At 36.7% G+C, this 20,882-nt stretch overlaps 1 protein-coding gene across 3 annotated transcripts in view; it reads left to right on the top strand.

Moving 5' to 3' along the window:
- Positions 1 to 2,893: 2,893 nt before the first annotated feature.
- The window catches only part of CASD1 (CAS1 domain containing 1), a 69,205-nt gene continuing 51,216 nt past the window's right edge, over positions 2,894 to 20,882 (top strand). For 2 of the 3 annotated variants that reach the window (XM_057550404.1, XM_057550406.1), the window contains exons 1-3: positions 2,894 to 3,268; positions 10,669 to 10,765; positions 11,317 to 11,437. In XM_057550404.1, the coding sequence (XP_057406387.1) occupies positions 3,136 to 3,268; positions 10,669 to 10,765; positions 11,317 to 11,437 (351 nt within the window). In that variant the 5' untranslated portion in view covers positions 2,894 to 3,135. Of the gene's footprint in view, positions 3,269 to 8,500; positions 8,643 to 10,668; positions 10,766 to 11,316; positions 11,438 to 20,882 lie in introns of all 3 variants that reach the window. The other variant, XM_057550405.1, reaches the window with a different exon arrangement.

Raw genomic sequence — 20,882 nt, forward strand, 5'->3', positions numbered from 1 at the left:
TAAAGGAGAAGACAGATTGTGTGGTGAATTAAGGAAGGTGCTTTAAATAGGAAGCATTTGAGCTTACCTGTTGGGCAAACAGTGAAGAGGGAGAAATTGAAGGTAGGAATAAAGAAGGGAAACTTATGATACCAGGTTCTCAAATGAAATTTTATTGACACAATCAAGGACACAGATGAAAGAGACAGCTTTGGGAAAGAAGAGGAAGAATTTTTCAAGTCGGAAAGGAACTACACTTAATTATACCGTATTGCTTATTCAAAAGCTGCTAAGAGAGTAGATTTTAAAAGTTCTCATCATAAGAAAAAAATTCTGTAACTAGATATGTATGCATGGTGACCAATGTTAACTAGTTACTGTGATGATCGTTTTGCAATATATACAAATATCAAATCACATTGTATACCTGAAATTAATGTAATATTATATGTCAATTATACCCAAATTTTAAAATCCCATCAGTATAAACAGTAATGAAATGGACACAGTGGAGCACGAACAGTTTATACCAAAAGATTCTCACCTCAAAACTGTGCTCCTCCTATTGTGCTGGCTGGTCCTTTTCAGTCCTTTTTCCTGTCTTCTTTATCCCCATGACCTCCTGTGGTACAATAGGAAATAGATGTTTGGTTAAAAAAGAAAAAGAAGAAGGGAAGGAATAAAGTGTAGTCAGGTTTTTTTGTTTGTTTGTTTTGTTTTAAGTAATGCATGGTTGAAAGAGTTCCTATCAAATGGTTTCTCTTTTTATCCGATTATTAGGGTTGACGTAACCTGCTGAGCATTAGTTAACATTCTGGACGGTTTAGGGATAGACAAATAAATGTGGAGCCACTAACTAGTTTTTAGCATCATCATATTTGAGTTTAAGAAAGTTCCGTCTGGTTAGAGAATGGCAGGGAGCTGTAAGATTGAATTTTTGAGCCAAACATGAGGAAGATGAGTTTAAGGGATAAAAAAATTCAGGCAAGAAATCATGCCTTCACCAAGGCAACAACAAGGGAATGGAGAGGAGGCAACATATTTGAGAGTTATTTAGAAGGGAGAATGGAAGTGGAGCAAGTGAAGGCTGAAAAGACAACACTATTCTTTCTAGAACTTGTCAGAGAAGGAAAGAGATGGAGGGGTAAACACACAGAAACACAGTCCATGGATGAGCTTCACTAACAAGATAAAATTATTGGTGGAAGGGAAACATCCAAGAGAAAGGGAAAGTTTAAAGAAGACACAGAGAGAGGATGATTGACATAGGGATAACTGATGGAGTCATCAACACCCCCAAGAAAGGGGGACAGAAAGAGATTCAGAGCAGAGGAGAGGGATTAGCTTTAAACTAGTGGGAAGGAAGGAGGTCCACAAGCTATTTACAACATTTCAGAAAGCCTTCTGGAAATTGCAATTAAATAAAATGTCAAGTTTCTTTACTTTTGGCAGGCATTAAATCAACCCTGCAGGCTAACATTGGTTATCGTATACTGATCAGAAATTCTAATTTGCTGTTGATGACATCATAGAAATTTCTAGGATGTGATTGGTAGACCATATACTGTTAGCAGAGTTATTTATCTGTTTTTTACAATATCAGATTTAATTCTTCCAGCATGTGGAACCTTGGATCAGAAGAATGACAGCCAAAATTAAGCGACCATTTCCAGGGAACAGTGCCTAGTGTTTGTACACTTATTTAGCTTTATTGCTTATTAGCATTACATCCATGACAGTGATGTATGTGGTTTCATTTAAGTGACAAAATCTTTCAAGATATGGGGTCCATGGATAAAAACATAATAAAAAGAGTCCTTGGATGAAAAGAATTGGGATGACAAGATCTGTACAGTCCCTTCATATCTAACATTCTATCATTTTAAGAGGGGCCTATAAACACAAGTTCAGGAATGGCTAAATGGGAAAGTTGCAAAGAACACCTGAAAACACCCTAACTAATCAATAACTCACTCTAAACAAGGCAAGTAGAAAGGGAAGCAATGTAAATAACCATTCCCACCTGGAAGGCAGCAAAGGCGAAACCAAAAGGAGAAAACAAAACATGGGGGAATAACAAGCTCTTAACCAAGGCAAAGGAGTGCTCCCTGTTTTGATAACCACGCAACATTAACCAACTTCTAACCAACTTCGGGAGCAGGAATGACTATTCTGAGACGCTTTTTCATGTTTGGCCCATCCTAGCCAACCCTTGTGTAAATAAAAATTAAGAGTGGGGCTCTTTTCTCACCAACACCTACACTAAGCTAAGCTTCTACTCTGTACTCTTTGTACCTTCTACTCTGTACTTTGGTAGAGTTTCACCCACTGGAACTGGGCAAACCGAGGACTTTTTTCAAGTTGCAAGAGAAATGGGCTTCAAAGCAACGAGTTAAGAGCTAAGACTGGTCTTACCCGTGGGTTGGGTGCTAAGGCTACCAGCAGTCTCTACACCTGGCAAGCATCGGGGGGCAGCCAGACTGACCAGATAGCCTGACGATAAGCTCCGGTGACACTGGGGTGGCCTTCGCATCCTGCTGGGCAGGTTCGGGGAGTAGAAAGCTCACGAAAAGGTGTGTTGCGGAAGGAGGGAGTGGAGTGAAGTGTACTTTTCTTCCGGAACAGTACTTCTATTGCTCCCACCTGGGCTCAGGTAGCGGCCAGTAAGCTAATTGAAGCCCCAGGCTCGCGCTCGGGTCGGCGTGGAACCCTGCTCTCCTCTCCTCACATCCCCATGCCTCTGCCGCCACCGCCGCCGCCCGTGACCCGGTGACCCCGGAGGGCCGTCTGGGGCCCCTGACCCCGGAGCACCGGGCATCCGGACGCCCCTCGCAGGCGCAGCCGCTATTAAGACAGGAGGCTAAAGGGGAGGAGGAGGAAGGGGAGGAGACAGGCGTCCAGGGCGCCTGGGGAAACGGCACGGCGGAGCAGCGGCGGCGGGGCTGGGGGGAGGCCGCTGAGGCGGTCGCGGCCGAGGAGGGGCAGGCAGAGGCCGGGGGCACCGCGGGGTCAGGCTCCCCGGCGGGCGGCGCAGGTGGCGGCCGCGGGGGCTGGCGGCGGCTCCTCGCCTGGCTGCTGCGGCGGCAGCTCCAGTGCTGCCCCTGTGCGGCGCCCCTTCCCCGCTCCGCCGCGCGCTGTTGTCATGGAGGAACCAAGATGGCGGCTCTGGCCTACAACCTGGGCAAGCGGGAGATCAACCACTACTTCAGCGTGAGGAGCGCCAAGGTGCTGGCGCTGGTGGCCGTGCTGCTGCTCGCACTGTGCCACCTCGCCTCCCGCCGCTACCGAGGTGAGCGGGCCCTCCCCCTGCCCGGGCCGGCTGGGGGAGGAGGCGACGCGGAGGCTGGAGGCAGCCCCCCTCGCTCGACACACGCCCACGCTCACGCGGCCGCCCGCCGGCGCGCCCAGCCCGCGGGGGAGGAGGTGCCCCCAGGTGGCCCGGGCGGCGGGCCAGGCGCCCCCGACCGACCGAGCGGACCCCAGTACAGGCGGCCACGGGTCGAGAGCCCATGGTCCTGCGCCCCCCGAGCAGCCTGCGCTGGGGTCGGGGACGCTTACCCGGGCTTGGCCCAGGGGCTGCCGTGGTCCCGGCTCCTGCGCGGGCTGCCGCGGGGGAGACGCGCCAGGCCCGGGGCTCGCGTGCAGGAGGCGTGCAGGCGGCTCTCAGGGGCCAGCCCCGGGCGCGTGAAGGCCAAGGCCTCCCTTCAAGGGGGCACCTCCGCCCCAAGTAGGGTCGCCCATTCGGCGCCCTAGGGGTTCAGCTCTTTAGCTTTTGTTTTATCCGGCCTCTACCCTGGAACAGCGGGGCCAAGCTGTTTGACAGCGGCATGGGCCGCCCCATTTTCCTTTACCGCCGGGGTGACAGCTGGCAAAAGATGCTCTTGGCCAAGTGGAGGAGGTGTCACCCAGGCTTTGTGATTCAGAAACGTTTAAAGCGTTCTGGTTGCACACTTTTTACAAAGTAAAGCCACTGGGGCAGATATTTGAAAAGAAGTTACAGGTTGACAGGAGTTGAGTTGGGCAATGAAAACAAGTTGGAAGCAGTTTGAGAGGAGGTCTTCGCTGTGGATTTTGAGATTGGTGTAAAGACGAAAAGAAATATGACCTTGTTTCAGAAAGAATTATTCTTCAGTCATCAAGGGGCATTTACTTGTCCTTGTTTGATTTTTTTCTTCATTTTCTCTGTAAAAATGCTACTAGGTTAGAGGTTGACAGGCTGAGGGAAATTAATAACGATAGGATCTTTTATTTGTGGCTCTTAGTGTTATCGAAGCCATTATCTGGACAGCTCTTGGTGATTGTGAGATTAATTGGTCAAGATGTAATGTGTAATAGGTGCGCATTTAACGCATTTCCCTTTTAACTTCACACCTACTTTGGCAAAATATCCAGTAAAGGGGGCGCTGGAATCTGAACTCTCTTCTCATTTTAGGGAATCTTTCAAAGTGAAGGACATTTTGATCAATTCTGCTGTTTTGTTTCTGCAATGCTTGAGAATTAAAATTCTTATACTCTAGTACTGTACTGGATGAATAGCCCTTTATAGAAATACACTAAATCGATTGAAAAAGATAAATTATTTATACCCTTTTGGCCTTTCTCCTCCAGCCTCCTATAGATCACCGCCACATAACCTGGCAAGACTTTGTTTCATCTTCAGTTGCTGTAACAGAAGTCCAACACTTCCATATACAAAATAAAGCTAGCAATTTGATGCATTAATTTGTGGTAATTTTAAAGAAAATTTTCTGACTGCTATCATTTTATGCTATTTTGGTATGAGACCACAGTAATCTAACTCAATTTTATGTATGTGATAGTGGAGATAAATTTTATAACTGTGATGCTATGGTCCTAAATGTAAACATCTAGTGCCCCTCAGCTCCCTTTTTAAAACTGTGCTTTTATCTTTTGATAAGCTTGGACCCTAATTATTGTATTTATATATTTCATCCTTTCAAGTTCTCTCATCAGCAGGGAAAATAGAATGTCAGATGGAACCTTATGAGTCAGTGTAGCAATCTGGGATTGTTTATAAAGCCTCCTCCAGAAGCTAGTCATCAGCTTTCGTAGGTGCTTTAGTGTCTTGAGTGTGAAGCAGTACACCTGGTGTGTGTACATGCCCATACTGAATGTCAAGAACTTGAGCCAGAGACTGTTTGGGAAAAATAACGATCTTACCAGGAACTTTTTAGCCAACCTCATGCTTTGGCAGTGTGAAACTGAGTCAGATGCAGTGCCTTTCACACAAGGATAACCATATGCTTGAATCACAGTATCATAAATCTTTAGAATAAGAAAGGACCTTATATTAGATATAGAGGTTTAGGCTATATATTAAAATCTTCAATGCATGCTTATGAGTTTGCCTCAGGCAAGGTAGAGTGAATGCAGTTGGAATATACATATTCAGTATCTCTTGCTTTACAAACTACAGAAAGTAAAACATTACACACTGCAGGAAGTAAGGCTTGGCAAAACTACATGCTATCATTGAGCACTTATTATATGCCAGGTGCTCTTCTACTAAAGGTTTTACATCTTTTAACTCATTTTGTCTTTACAACCAGTCTATGAGGTAGATACAATTACCAGATTTCATCCTCCCCTCTGCTTTCCCCCACCATTTTTAATATCTCTGTAATCAAGATGAGTTTTTAAAACTTTGATTGCATGTCAAAGTTTAATTGATAACATTTTTTCCTACTGTTCTATAAAATAATGGTATTTTATAATCAGTGGTCTTAGATTAAGTGAATTACAGTATTATTTACATTTTAAAAATGAGGCATGAGAGGTTAAGTTGCCTAAAGATACAGTTAGTCTAACTGAGCTAGGATTTAAAACCCGGTTAGTCTGCGCCATGCCATTATGTTATATTCTGCCTTTCTCAGAGCCTCTTAGACAGTGGTGATGTATAAAAGGTGGAGTGAGAAAGCATTTTCCAGTGGGACATGGGTTAAACCACTTAAAAATACCAATTCAGCCTTAGAGTGCCAGCCAAGAGTTTTCTTATTCTTTTTCCAGTAAATGGTGATTTTCTGAAAGTTGCGTGTGTAAAGCTTACTTTTTATTACCTATGTTTATCTTTTTTCCTCTTCCTAAACTCCAGGCTCACAGTCCAAATATGCTTTGCCCTTTTGCATATCTCACAGATATCTGATTTTCTCTGCCTGCAATGACCTGTCTCTCTCCTTGAAAGAAAGTACAGATTTTTCTTTCAAGTCCTGGTTCGGATGTCACCAGCACAGAAGTAGGAATTAGGAATTCAGTGTTTCTACAGTAACTAGTACATACTTATCATTTTGTATTATAATAATTTGTATCTGACAGCCCCACACAAACTTTGAGCTTCCAAGGGTATTTCATTCATCTTTTAAATCATCAGAGCTTAACACACAGTAGGAACGCCATAAACAATTATTGAGTAAATAGATTTTCAAAGTCCTTATTTCCTTCTCTTTTCCTCCTTGCATTTCATTCTTTTGGTTTTAATTTAATTTCGTGTTTTAATAGCATGTTCTGATCTCAACTTTAGAAGGTAGAGTTTTGTGGGGGGTTTTTGCATTCTTAATATTATTTTCACAAAATATAATAGAATGACCTTTTAAAAAATATTCTTTTAATTTTATTTTTTCTATATTTTAACATTACTGAATCACAAAATGTCCATTAATACTGTGATTACAGACTAAAAACATCATTTCTGTGACAAGAAGCCAGTATCTGTGCCTTAAGGGTAGTTCCAACCTGGATAAATTTAAATTTTTTAATTGATAAAGTTAACTTGCTTCAAACGTCTTAATTTTGTTGAAATCTAATTCCTTTCTATCACTAGGCATATTAAATGCAAATGTTAAATATTATTGCATGTTTTGGAGAAAAATAAGTTCAAAACTTCAGAAGTTAAAGCAGGAAAGAAGCAGCTCTAGGTCTCTCAGCCTTTTCTTTCTTTGACTGCTAGAAAGATCCTGATCTACATGACACCACTTGTAATGCACTCCTAACTTATCTAAAGAAAAATGTAAATTGTGATTTTTCAGCACAGACGAAAGTATAACTTGCTGAATTTCAGGCAAATAAAATATTCTGCAGATCATATTGTAAACTCTATGATCTGGTATTTTCATGGTGGATAGTAAGAAACGCACAGCCTTGGCAGGATGATTAAGTCTAAAGTTTCAATGTGCCAGAGGTATTCTATTCAAAGGAAAATAAAAGCTATGGTTTATTTAGCACATCAGATGTTTTCTTTAGTTGTTCTATTTTGTTTTTCAGGTTTTTTTAAACTTGTTTGTCTTTTTACTTATTTTGTTTGCTCTTAGTATTTTTCTATTATAGAAAAATCATGCATGAAAACCTGAGACTTTAGATTGACAAACCAGAATGCTTATGCTTAAGATAACAGAATGAAGAGGAGACAGCTATTCATCTAGATAATCTTTGTATTGGAGATAGCTGAAGTAGATAATTCCATCCCTTTAGTTGCTTGTTTTTTTTTTAAATTGTGTTCCTAGCTTGATTTATCTGAGCACTTGGCAACTTTCATTTCACGCTGGTTGTATTAAAGTAGCTATCAAAATTATATGAAGCAACTGAAAATAATGACTGCGGTTTTTTTGTTTTCTTTTGTTTGGGGTTCTTCTGGGTAAATTTTGAAAGGAAAATAATGTGCCAGCAGATGGTTACATGTAGTTAGTATACATAAAAAAAATGTGGCACATTAACTTATTTTAACATTTAGATTTACATTTAGTGATTTGATTTTAAAACTATTTCCTTCCCAAGAAAAGAGAACTAGTTTTAGAGTATAGAATTTTATGGAGTTTTCTTTTTTAGATCCGGTTAATTTTTTAAAATCAGATTACAATAGTATTTATTATTAATACTACTTTCATTATTTTGCTGACAAATATATAAAAGCCAGTCTCCTCTTGCCTTGTCAGTTATCTAATTAGCAATTCTTTTACTTTCCTAACAATTCGTCATATTAACATTCTCTCTATTAAAATAGCTGGTGTAGTTTCTGTCTTTTGAATGGACCTTAACTGATGTGATACAGAGACCATTAATTTCAGATACAAGGATTATTTTTTTTAAATTTGCATCATAAAATATATTATGAAGAGTCACCATTAACTAGCATTCATTACCAGGTTAAGAATTTCTTCCCTGGAAAGACCAGTAGTCTCTACAATACTGTGTTTATAGTGTCTTTTAGTTAGTGACAACTTCAAATCTGTTTTGCTATGAGGTTTTTCTAATGTGGGTTCTTGAGATTAGAGTTCTTTTGTTTTCTACTAGCTGAACTACTGAAAAATAATGTCTGAGTAGTAATATTGAAGAGAGGAGGAAGAGTTTGGCATTTTAAAACACATTTTCTGCTGGAGAAAATTGGTTATTTTAAGACGTTGGTATGGTACTTCAGTCTCCACAAAATCATATTGATAACCCATAGACATGGTTAACAAAGAGCATAGTCCCACACATTGAAGACTGATCAAGGTGTGTTCCTGTTTAGGCTTCTATTAAAAAACAAAAATCAAGTAACAACAACAACAACAACAACAAAAGGAAGGGATAAAGAAGAAAGAAAAGGAAGAAAAACTTCACAGAATTAATACCAGTTATTTACAACTTCTTATAACTTTTTTAGAAAATAGGTGGGTTACTAACTTTTCACTTGGTTTAATAGATGTATTTAAAGAGGTAGAAGTGCTATAAATATGGAATTTTCATCCTAATTTTAAACATTTACTAGATTTTTAATAGGATTTTACTATATGGCCATTATAAAAGAATGCAGCAGGAGTGCTGTTTTTAGGAAATAATTGTGTGTTCCTTTAGTCCTTTTTTTTTTTTACTCCTTGATTGTTCATATAGCGTAATTTTTTAGAACTAGAATTAATTTTAAATAATTGGAAAGAATTAAGAACTGATTATTTATAGTTTCCTTAGATGTTATTAAAAAATCTTTCAAATACAGAAAAAACTGCTCAGGCTACATATGTAACTGCAAAAATGTAATAATTGGTATTCTACTTTCCTTATCCAGGTTTTCACCAACAGAATAATGCAGTATTTTCACTTTTCCTTCCTGTTCTGTTTTAGAATTTATGACACTGTGGTATCAACACTTTCATTATTTATGCATACATGTCTTGTATTTGTATCACCGTTATCTGTATGTTGACCAGATAAATGGATAACTGAATTGAGAAAAGAGATGTGTTCTTCTACTTTAAAAATCTTTGGGTCTTCCCTATCCCCACCATTTTGTTCTGTAGTATTCTTTTTACCAGATGCCCTATCCTGACCTTAACTATTTGTAAAACAAATAGAGATCGCTGTTGACTGTTAATAGAGAACTAGAGATGAAATTTAAAAACACATGTATTTTATCATAACCCCACAGTTAATGTACACATTTCGTTTTTCCCTCATCCGTTTGACATATTTGAACTTTTTTAATGTCTCCAATCCCCTTTTTTTTTTTTTTTTTTTTAAATTTTATTTATTTATTTATTTATGGCTGTGTTGGGTCTTCGTTTCTGTCCGAGGGCTCTCTCCAGTTGTGGCAAGCGGGGGCCACTCTTCATCGCGGTGCGCGGGCCTCTCACTATCACGGTCTCTCCTGTTGCGGAGCACAGGCTCCAGACACGCAGGCTCAGTAATTGTGGCTCACGGGCCCAGCCGCTCCGTGGCATGTGGGATCTTCCCAGACCAGGGCTCAAACCCATGTCCCCTGCATTGGCAGGCAGACTCTCAACCACTGCGCCACCAGGGAAGCCCTCCAATCCCCTTTTTAACCACGTACATTGACCATGTACATTAAGCTAATGTACGGTAAAATGGCCAAAGGAAGCAGGGTAACCATCTGTCCTAGTTTACACAGGACTGAGGGGTTTTGCAGATGTGGAATTTTCTGTTTAAAACTGTGGTAGTCCCAACCACACTGGGAGGAGTTGGCTGGTCATCCTAACGGAGGCAAGAGACGATCGAGAGAAGTGGAGGGGCTAAATATTAACAACAGCATTCATTACTGATACTGATCATGTGTATCTTCAGCCACCATTTGACTAACAGTTTTAAGTCTTATCTTTGTGAGATTGCAAAAGGATGAAATTTTATTAAGCTTTTTCAGAAGTTCTTGCATAAGTCTTCCTTTGCACATTTACAGAATAGGGATACCCCACTTCCAGGGAAGCTGTGAAAATTAGGGAGTAGATTTATAAAATACTTCAGTATTTACTAGGTTTCCAGGTATGCTGATGCACTGAGTACTATTATAGTCGAATGGGAAGTCATTTCCAAAGTCTTCTCTTTTATCCCTTAAACTTTTCTTTCCCAACTAGAAGTAGGAGTGAGAAACAGATATAAAGGCTAGTTTGAGGCAAGGTGATGTCCTTGGAAGGAAAACCTGAAGCAGAAGGAACTACCAAAGCAGTGAATGTAGCAGTGGGGATGAAGTATTTTCTAGGTAAAGTATCTGTCATTAGTGGCTCTTATCCTCTTGAATATTAATATATTAATATTTGCTTCTCATGGATGAGTGATATGTACCTAGAAGGTATAGTGAAGTATAGAAAACTCTGTACCCCCTCATCTCAAAGGCTTAAATGGGATCAAATAACCAACATACAAGAATTTAACTATTGTTTACAACATTATTGTGTTTAATTACTATAGGAAATGATTCATGTGAATACCTTCTCTCAAGTGGCAGATTTCTTGGAGAGAAAGTTTGGCAACCTCACAGCTGTATGATGCATAAGTACAAAATCAGGTAGTTTCTTCATTTTGTTGTTTGTTTTCTTTTCTAAGATGGGTCTTAATATCTGGTAGAAAAGTGTTGGTGAATCAGGGAAAGTGATAGATGGTACTTCTCTATGTGATGGTAGAGAATTGCTGACAGGGTAGGAGTTGGGAGTGAGTCCAAAGGAATAGTCTCGTTCTAAAGCATTAGGGAAAGCTTTGGACCAATCTGCTTTATCTCAGGTGAGCGATAACCAGGCCCAGGGCAATAGCCCGTGAATGAAGGACTCTTGCTTTGGGACTTGGATAGCTACCTCATGGAGTTATTCTGAGACAACGGATATAAAGCACTTACTATGGTTAGAGTACATCTGAAACACTTATTAGGATGAGGGCTGTTATTATTGAGAGTTAGTCGATCATACACGGACTGGAAGGTTGAACAAACCTGGTCACCTATTTCTAAAGCAACATAACTGTGTATGTAATAATGCTGTACTACTTTCTTCACAAATGATGTGCTTTGAAAAGTGCCAGTATGCCGATATTCCTTATTCTAATTGATGTCTTTGTTGATTTCAGTGAAGCGAAGAACTGCCTTGTAGATAAACATATTGCATTTATTGGAGATTCCAGAATTCGTCAATTGTTTTATTCTTTTGTAAAAATAATTAATCCCCAATTTAAAGAAGAAGGAAATAAGGTAAATTTTGTCTATTCATTTCATTAGCGTATTGTTTTAGAAGTTAGCCAACTGAATAGTTAATAGGAGGAATGTGCCCTTTCACATTAACAAAAGGAACTATAAAATTTTACTTTGGTTTTGGGAAAGGTGGAGGGGGAAAACAGGGACAATTTGCCATAATGCGAACATAAGAAAAAGAAGTGGTGGGTAAGGTATTGGCAAGCTTTTTATTGACTTAAACATTTCATTTTCAGAAATATTAAAATTCTTTCCATGGAAAACATTTTAAAAAATTTTAGAAAGAACAAAGAAGAAATATGCCTTATCCTCCTTTTAATATTTTGACATATTTCTTTTCAGACTCTTTTTTGAAAACAAAATTGTAATAGTTTAGCATGTACAATTTTATATCTTGCTTCTATCCCCACCACTTATCACAATTTACCATATTATACAATCAATGTACGCATCTTCATAATGGCAACATATTATTGAATGGATATAATGTGATTTTATATAAATCTTCCCTTTTCTTGACTTTTTGTATTTTCTAATGTTTTTTAGTTTACAATTTAAAAAAGGACATTTTTATTACATTTTTGTGTGAAAACTTTGCTTTTTAAATTATTTCCTTAGGATGGAATCTTTACAATGCAAATACTAGGTTGAAGAATATAAATACTTTTAAAATTATTGATTATATTGTTAAACTGTTTCAATCTATACTGTAAGTAGCAATGTACATTGGGACCTAATTTTCTGTAACCTTTCTGGCACTAGGCATTCATGCTATATAGTTAAAATGACAGTGTAACAAAATTCTGCTCTTTTTAATTTCTCATTTTAAAAATATGTCTTTTTTTAAAAGCTAACAAGGATGAACATCTTTCTGTTAATTAATCAAGTTGTTAATTAGTTAATTTGGGGGGAATTATCTCATCATATCTTTCTGTTTGTACATTTTTAAGTGATCTAAGGTTCTAGTCCCTGCCTTCAGTTGCATGTGGTTGGGAGTGGGTAATGGCAAGAAGGAAAAAGTAAAGTACAAAAAGTTCAGAATTGTAGGGGTAATAGCTCATGAATTTATGATGAAAATCTCCCTGTACACATCAACTTGCCCAGCGGCAAGGAGTTGAAAAATCAGGGACTTAACAGCTTAAGTAGCTAGTTTCACAGTGATGATGGTAATAGATACTAAGTCTTTAGGAACTACTCCTTGTGAGAAGAGGCCATAGGCTATTAGAGATTTTGTCTACCAGGAAAAGCTAGTATAGATTTTAAAGCTGAATAATAGAAAATAACAAAGTCAACCTTTCATTTTATTTGGTATCTATAAATGTATTTTCCATTTGTATTTATACATTCAAAATTATACAGAAGAGTTCAAAGTATTTAATGACCTGAGATTCTTACAGTTTAAAGTAAAAAACTTAGTAAACATTTAAAAAACAGATGTCTGATTAAAAAAACATTTTTAGTATTTCTAGGCCTAGAATAGTGTGACTCTTGAAAATTGGAATAATGTATTTGGCAACAGTTGAAAAAAATCTGTAATGGTTTAGTCTATAGCCAAAAGTAGGTACAATATGGTAGATTGTTTCTGAGCTCTAGGTTTCCAATTTTTATTTTCTAGAGGTTCCTAGTTATCCCACAATTATCAGACAAGATACATTTTATTTTATATGCATTTTAAAAAGAAAGACAGTTTGTCACAGTCTTAAAGAGACAGTTATTGTGAAACTATTTAGATTAAACTGCTAGTGGAACATTTGCCAAGTTGTATTTTACTTATCCTCTTGTCTCTGAACACCTTGAGGACAGAGATTGTGTATCATCATTATTTTTTGAATACGTTTCTTGTGCCTGGCATGTTGTGAAGTTGATTAATTTTTTTTTTTTTTTTTTTTTTTTAGCCTTGGTAATGGGATTCTTTAGGTGGAATTAGCAGTATTGAAGATAATATTTTTTTGAATTTATTGCTTTTCTGTATTGGGGCAAATTTTTTAAAAAGGAAGCTTTAGAGCAGGATTCTTTTTTTTCAAATTATATTTTGTGGAAGACTAGTTCTGTACGAAGCTCTGGTCAAATAAGTTTGGGCAGAGCCAGATATCATATCCCCCTCTTAGATGGTTTTAATTTAGGCTAGGATATTAAAAACTTGAGAAGTCTTGCTGTAAAGAAACCTGTTTGTGTTACTTCCAGCCAGAGGGCAAGGTAAATACTCTGGGGGCCTCTTCCACTTCAAACCAACTAGATCCTAGATTAAAAAAATACTTGTTGATGTATTTCTAAACTTTGAAATGGGAGACACACCCCCAAAAAGGAACAAACTGTGAGGCAAAACCAGAGATGGGAACAATAACAGTAGGCGTGCAATAGAGATTCAGGTTGCCCTAAAGACAGATGCCAGTGGCTGCAATACCCTATATGTAGAAAACTAAGCTTTGAGCCAGCATATTTCTCAATAGTAATATTGGGAGCCAGAGGACGGTAGACTAATAACTTTAAAGTTCTCATAGAAAGTAAGTTTCAACCTAGAATTGTATCCCTAGCATACAGATTCCTCTGTTCTTGAAATATAGGACATTTTTCAGACAAACAAAAACTATGAGGGTTTACTGCCACATTAAACTTATATTAAAGGGTTTTCTAAAGAATAAACTTCAAGAAGGAGAGAAATAATTCAGAAAAAAAAATGATCTGAAACAATGGTTAAAGAAAATAGTAAACTTGTATATAAATCTAAACAGTGTCTGTAAAATAATAATGTCTTTTTACACTTTACAAAAAGACAGTACAATAGCATATAAATGAGAGATGACCACAATTAGTGTTCTAATGTCCTCTTTACTCTTTAAGGTATTATCTTTTTTTTTTATAATTCATCAACAAACTACACAATACACTTTAATGTTTATTTATTTTTATTTATTTATTTATTTTTATTTTTGGCTGCATCAGGTCTTCGTTGTGGCGTGTGGGATCTTCATTGCGGCATGCGGGATCTTTTTTTGTTGTGCACGGGCTCTTCCTTGCAACACATGGGCTTCTCTCTAGTTGTGGCGTGCGGGCTTCTCTCTAGTTGTGGCGCACGGGCTCCAGAGCGCATGGGCTCAGTAGTTGTGGCACGCAGGCTTAGTTGCCCTGTGGCATGTGGGATCTTAGTTCCCTGACCAGGGATCTAACCCGCATCCCCTGCACTGGAAGGCGGATTCTTTACCACTGGACCACCAGGGAAGTCCCCAGGTATTATCTTACTTTAGAACTTAAGTTAATGATGCCCTTTAGTCCAAGGGCAAGGACTAAAAGGATAGAATTAAAATGGGTAATTCCAAACCAGAAGAAGAAAAAAATTAAAACCAAACTCATCTAATACCAAATATAATGCACACATGCACATACACATGCACACGTGCATATATATACTCTGATACACACACACGTATACATATATCTATATATATATGAACATTTATATGTACATGTAAAAATCAGTGTTTACATTTCATATGTATATAAAAATATGTGTATGTGTTAGGGAGCTAGAAATCAAAAAGTAAGATAATAGAAACATTTATAATCAAAATAAATGTAAGTAGTCTACACTTGTCAGCTAAACACAGATTTTCAGATTGATTTTAAAAAGAATTTTCTGCTGCTTAGAAAGATACCTAAAACAAAAGGACATAGGAAGGATTTAATTTAAAATGAGAAGAGATTTATCAGACAAATATTTATTAAAAAAGATAAGTTGTATTAATATAAGACAAAATAGATTAAGAGGCAAAAAGCATTATTGGGGATACTTTTTAGTGACAAAAGATTCAAATCACTAGGAAGATTTTGAATGGTAGGCATTTAGTAAATTAGCCCTAAAATATATAAAGCAAAAGTTAACATGATTACAGTGAGAAGTTGACAGATTCTCTACCACAGTGGGAGAATTACTCACTGCTCATGCAATTAATAATAGTGCAAGCAAATAAGTAAACATAGAGTAGACTGTTAACATGCTGATTTTACGAACTTATAGTTCAATACTTAAAGCATACACTAAGATATCACAGAATATATTTTTTCAAAGCACACATGAAATCTTTTTTTGATCACATATTGGGCCATTAACCAAGTCCTGACAATATCAGAGAATTGGTATCATTCTCTCTCTGTTAGGTAAGTTCCTTTGTATTCTAACTTATTCTGATAAAAATTCTAGAATCCTACAGTAAATGTTCCAATGGTAAAATGTTAGACACATTTCCATTAAACTCAGGAAGAAAACAAGGAAGTCCATTATTGCTGCTTCTATTCAATATTGTATTAGAGATCCTTAGCCAAAGAAAGATAATTTAAAGATACAAGGATTGGAAAGAAATAAACTTGATATTTTATAATACAGTTATCTACACAGAAAATCCCAAAGAATCTATAGAAAATTTACTAGATGTAATAAAAATTTTAATAATATAGCTGATTATAAGGTAAATATATGAAAATTAATTGTAATTCAATAAAGCTGTTAAAAATTAATTGCATATCTACTTGTCAGGAATATAGAGTTCAAAAATGTTATTTAAAATATTCTGTGTGCAATAATAACAAAAAGCACATAGTACATAGGAATAAACATAGTAACTAAGGAAGGTGTATATGCAGAAAACTCATGAAATTTTATTAAAAGGCAATTTAAATATAATTAAATGGAAAGTATGTACTGTATTCTGGAATGGGAAGACTCAATATTGTAAACATGTCAGTTATTCTCAAATTAATCTATAGGTTCAAACAATTCTAACAGGATTTGTTGTAGAACTTTACCAGTTCATTCCAAATTTTATATGGAGGGCAGTGGACCAAAAATAACTGCAAGAGATCTAAAGAACAAGGTAGAAAGGACTTCTCCAATATCAAGACCTATTTTAACTAGACATCTTTTAATTAAGAAAATGTGGTATTGGGAGAGCTAAACAAAGAAACCAATGGAGCAGAATATACAACTCTAAAATAGACACAATCATATACAAAAAAAACCTAACAGATATGCCGTTGAAGATCCGTAGGGATAGGAAAGTCTTTCAATTAATGATGCTGTCAATTGGTTATATAACGGAAAAAAGTGAAATTGGACCCTTACCTCACACCATCAAGTATAATCATTTCTAGGTGAATTTAGACTTAAATGTGAAAGTCAAAACTTTGAAACCTTTAGAAAAAAATATAGAATATCTTTGGTACCTCAGGTAGGGATAAGTTTCGTACATAAGAAACAAAAAATGCTAACCATAAAATAAAAGATGAATAAATTCACATTCTTTAGGATTAAGATTACGTGTTCATCAAAAGATACCTTAAAGAAAAAAGACAACTATAAACTGGGAGATGATATTTGTTGCATATATCCAAGAGATAAAAGGAACCAATTAATAAAAAAGACAACTCAGTAGAATAAAAAGAGGAAAGGCATGATCAGGCATTTCACAGAAGAGGAAACATAAATCCCAGTGTAAATCTAAAAGATGTTTAACCTCATTAGTAATTAGAGAAATGCAAATTAAGACCATAGTGAGATAGCATTTTGTACCTACTTTAGTGCCAAAATTAAGCTTGACAATGGCAAAAAATATGAACTCTAACGATGTATTAGAGAGGCTGTGTCTCAAACCACTGGTGAGGGTACATTGTTACAAACACTTCAAAAAATAATTTGCATTATTATGTGAGGGTGAACATTTGTATAGTCTATGAACATTTAGAACTATTACAGAAAGTGTCTCATGTAAAGAGATGTTCAAGAAGGTAACTATCGGTGCTGTTTATAATCTAGATTTGGTGCATTGTATCAATTAACCTAGATTCTAAAAAAATAATGAATATAATATTTGATGTGTATTGATAAATTGATATATAAAACGAAACTAGAGACATGACAACTAAATGCAATACCTGTTTTTTCTTTTTTTTATTGAAGTATAGTTGATTTACAATGTTGTGTAAGTTTCAGGTGTATAGCAAAGTGAGTATATATATATATTATTTTTCAGAATTCTTTTCCATTACAGGTTATTAAAAAATACTGAGTATAGTTCTCTGTGCTATACAGTAGGTTCTTGTTGGTTATCTATTTTATATATAATACTGTGTATATGTTAATCCCAAACTCCTAATTTATCCCTCCCCCCACTTTTCCTTTGGTAACATTAAGTATGTTTTCTATGCCTGTGGGTCTGTTTCTGTTTTGTATATAAGTTCATTTGTATCACTTTTTTAATTCCACATATAAGTGATATCATATGATATTTGTCTTTGTCTGGTTCACATCACTTAGAATACTAATCTCAAGATCCATCCATGTTGCTGCAAATGGCATTATTTCATTATTTTTTATGGCTGAGTAATATTCCATTGAATATATGTACCACATCTTCTTTATCTACCGCTTTGTCAGTGGACATTTAGGTTGCTTCCATGTGTTGGCTATTGTAAATAGTGCTACAATGAACACTGGGTGCATGTATCTTTACAAATTATGGTTTTCTCTGGATATATGCCCAGGAGTGGGATTGCTGGATCATATGGTAGCTCTATTTTTAGTTTGTTAAGGAACCTGCATAGTGGCTATACCAAATTACATTCCCACCAACAGTATAAGAGGGTTCCGTTTTCTCCACACGTTCTCCAGCATTTATTGTTTGTAAACTTTTTGATGATGGCCATTCTGACTGGTGTGAGATGATACCTCATTGTAGTTTTGATTTGCACTTCTCTAACAATTAGCAATGTTGAGCATCTTTTCATGTGCTTTTTGGCCATCCGTGTATCTTTGGAGAAATGTCTGTTTAGATCTTCTGCCCATTTTTTGATTGGGTTTTTTTTTTTTATATTGAGGTGCATGAGCTGTTTGTATATTTTGGAGGTTAATTCCTTGTCCGTTGCATCATTTGCAAATATTTTCTCCCATTCTGTGTGTTGTCTTTTTATTTTGTTTATGGCTTCCTTTGCAGTGCAAAAGCTTTTAAGTTTAATTAGGTCCCATTTGTTGATTTTTGTTTTCATTACTCTAGGAGGTGAATCCAAAAGATATTGCTGCATTTTATGTCAAAGAGTGTTCTGCCTATGTTTTCCTCTAAGAGCTATTAGTATTCGGTCTTACATTTAGTTCTTTAATCCATTTTAAATTTACTTTTGTGTTTGGTGTTAGAGAATGTTCTACTTTCATTCTTTAACATGTGGCTGTCCAGTTTTCCCAGCAGCACTTACTGAAGAGACTGTCTTTTTTCCATCATATATCCTTGCCTCCTTTGTCGTAGATTAATTGACCATGGATGCTGCATTTATTTCTGGGCTTTCCAGCCTGTTCCATTGATCTGTATTTCTGTTTTGTGGCAGTACCATGCTGTTTTGATAACTGTAGTTTTGTTGTATAGTCTGAAGTCAGGGCACCTGATTCCTCCCGCTCCATTTTTCTTTCTCAAGATTGCTTTGGCTATTTGGGGTCTTTTGTGTTTCCACTCAAATTTTAAGATTTTTTTGTTCTAGATCTGCAAAAAATGCCATTGGTAATTTCATAGGGGTTGCATTGAATCTGTAGATTACCTTGGGTATTATAGTCATTTTGAAGATGTTGATTCTTCCTATCCAAGAACATGGTACAATATATCTTTCCATCTGTTTGTGTCATCTTCGATTTCTTTCATCAGTGTCTTACAGTTTTCGAAGTACAGATCTTTTGCCTCCTTAGGTACGTTTATTCTTTCTGATGTGATGGTAAATGGGATTGTTTCCATAATTTCTCTTTCAGATTTTTTGTTGTTAGTGCATAGGAATGCAAGAGATTTCTGTGTATTAATTTTGTATCCTGCAACTTTACCAAATTCATGGATGAGCTCTAGTAGTTTTCTGGTAGCATCTTTAGGATTTTCTATGTGTAGTATCACGTCATTTGCAAACAGTGTCAGTTTTACTGCTTTTTTTTAAAATTTGGATCCCTTTTATTTCTTTTTCTTCTCCGATTGCCGTGGCTAGGACTTCCAGAACTATATTGAATAAAAGTGGCAAGAGTGGACATCCTTGTCTTGTTTGCTGATCTTAGAGGAAATGCTTTCAGCTTTTTACCATTGAGTATGATGTTAGCTGTGCATTTGTCATATAAGGCCTTTATTATGTTGAGGTAGGTTCTGTCTGTGCCTACTTTCGGGAGAGTTTTTATCATAAATGGGTGTTGAATTTTATCAAAAGCTTTTTCTGCATCTATTGAGATGATCATATGGTTTTTATTCCTAAATTTGTTGATGTGGTATATCACACTGATTGATTTGTGGATATTGGACAGTCCTTGCATCCCTGGGATAAATATCACTTTATCATGGTGTATGATCCTTTTAATGTATTGTTGGATTCAGTTCGCTAGCATTTTGTTAAGTATTTTTGCGTCTATGTTCATCAGTGATATTGGCCTGTAATTTTCTTTTTTTGTGGTATCTTTGTCTGGTTTTGGTGTCAGGGTGATCGTGGTCTCATAGAATGATTTTGGGAGTGTTCCTTCCTCTGCAATTTTTGGAAGAGGTGCAGAAGAATAGGTGTTAACTCCTCTCTAAATGTTTGATAGAATTCACCTGTGAAGCCATCTGGTCCTAGATTTTGTTGGGAGTTTTTAGTCATAGTTTCAGTTTCAGTGCTTGTGATTGGTCTGTTCATATTTTCCATTTCTTCGTGGTTCAGCTTTGGGAAATTGTACCTTTCTAAGAATTTGTCCATTTCTTCTAGGTTGTCCATTTTATTGGCGTATAGTTGCTTTCAGTAGTCTTTTATGATCCTTTGTATTTCTGTGGTGTCCGTTGTTAAGTTATCCTTTTTCATTTCTAATTTTATTGATTTGAGCCCTCTCCCTTTTTTTCTTAATGAGCCTGGCTAAAGATTTATCAATTTTGTTTATCTTTTCAAAGAACCACCTTTTAGTTTCATTGATCTTTTTTATTGTTTTCTTTGTCTCTATTTCATTTATTTCTGATCTGATCTTTATGATTTCTTTCCTTCTGCTAACTTTGTGTTTTGTTTATTCTTCTTTCTCTAGTTGCTTTAGGTATAAGGTTAGGTTGTTCATTTGAGATCTTTCTTGTTTCCTGAGGTAAGCTTGTATTGCTATAAACTTCCCTCTTAGAACAGCTTTTGCTGCATCCCATAGGTTTTTGGATCGTCGTGATTTCATTTTCACTTGTCTCTAGGTATTTTTTGATTTCTGCTTTGTTTTCTTCATTGATCCATTGGTTGTTTCGTAGCATATTGTTTAGCCTCCACGTGTTTGTGTTTTTTTATACTTTTTTTCTTGTTAGTTGATTTCTAATCTCATAGCATTGTGGTTGGAAAAGATGCTTGTTATGATTTCAGTTTTCTTACATTTACCCAGGCTTGCTTTGTGGCCCAGCATGTGATCTGTCCTGGAGAATGTTCCATGTTCACTTGAAAA

This window comes from Balaenoptera acutorostrata, chromosome 7 (assembly GCF_949987535.1).
Source record: "Balaenoptera acutorostrata chromosome 7, mBalAcu1.1, whole genome shotgun sequence".
NCBI classification, from domain to species: Eukaryota; Metazoa; Chordata; class Mammalia; order Artiodactyla; family Balaenopteridae; genus Balaenoptera; species Balaenoptera acutorostrata.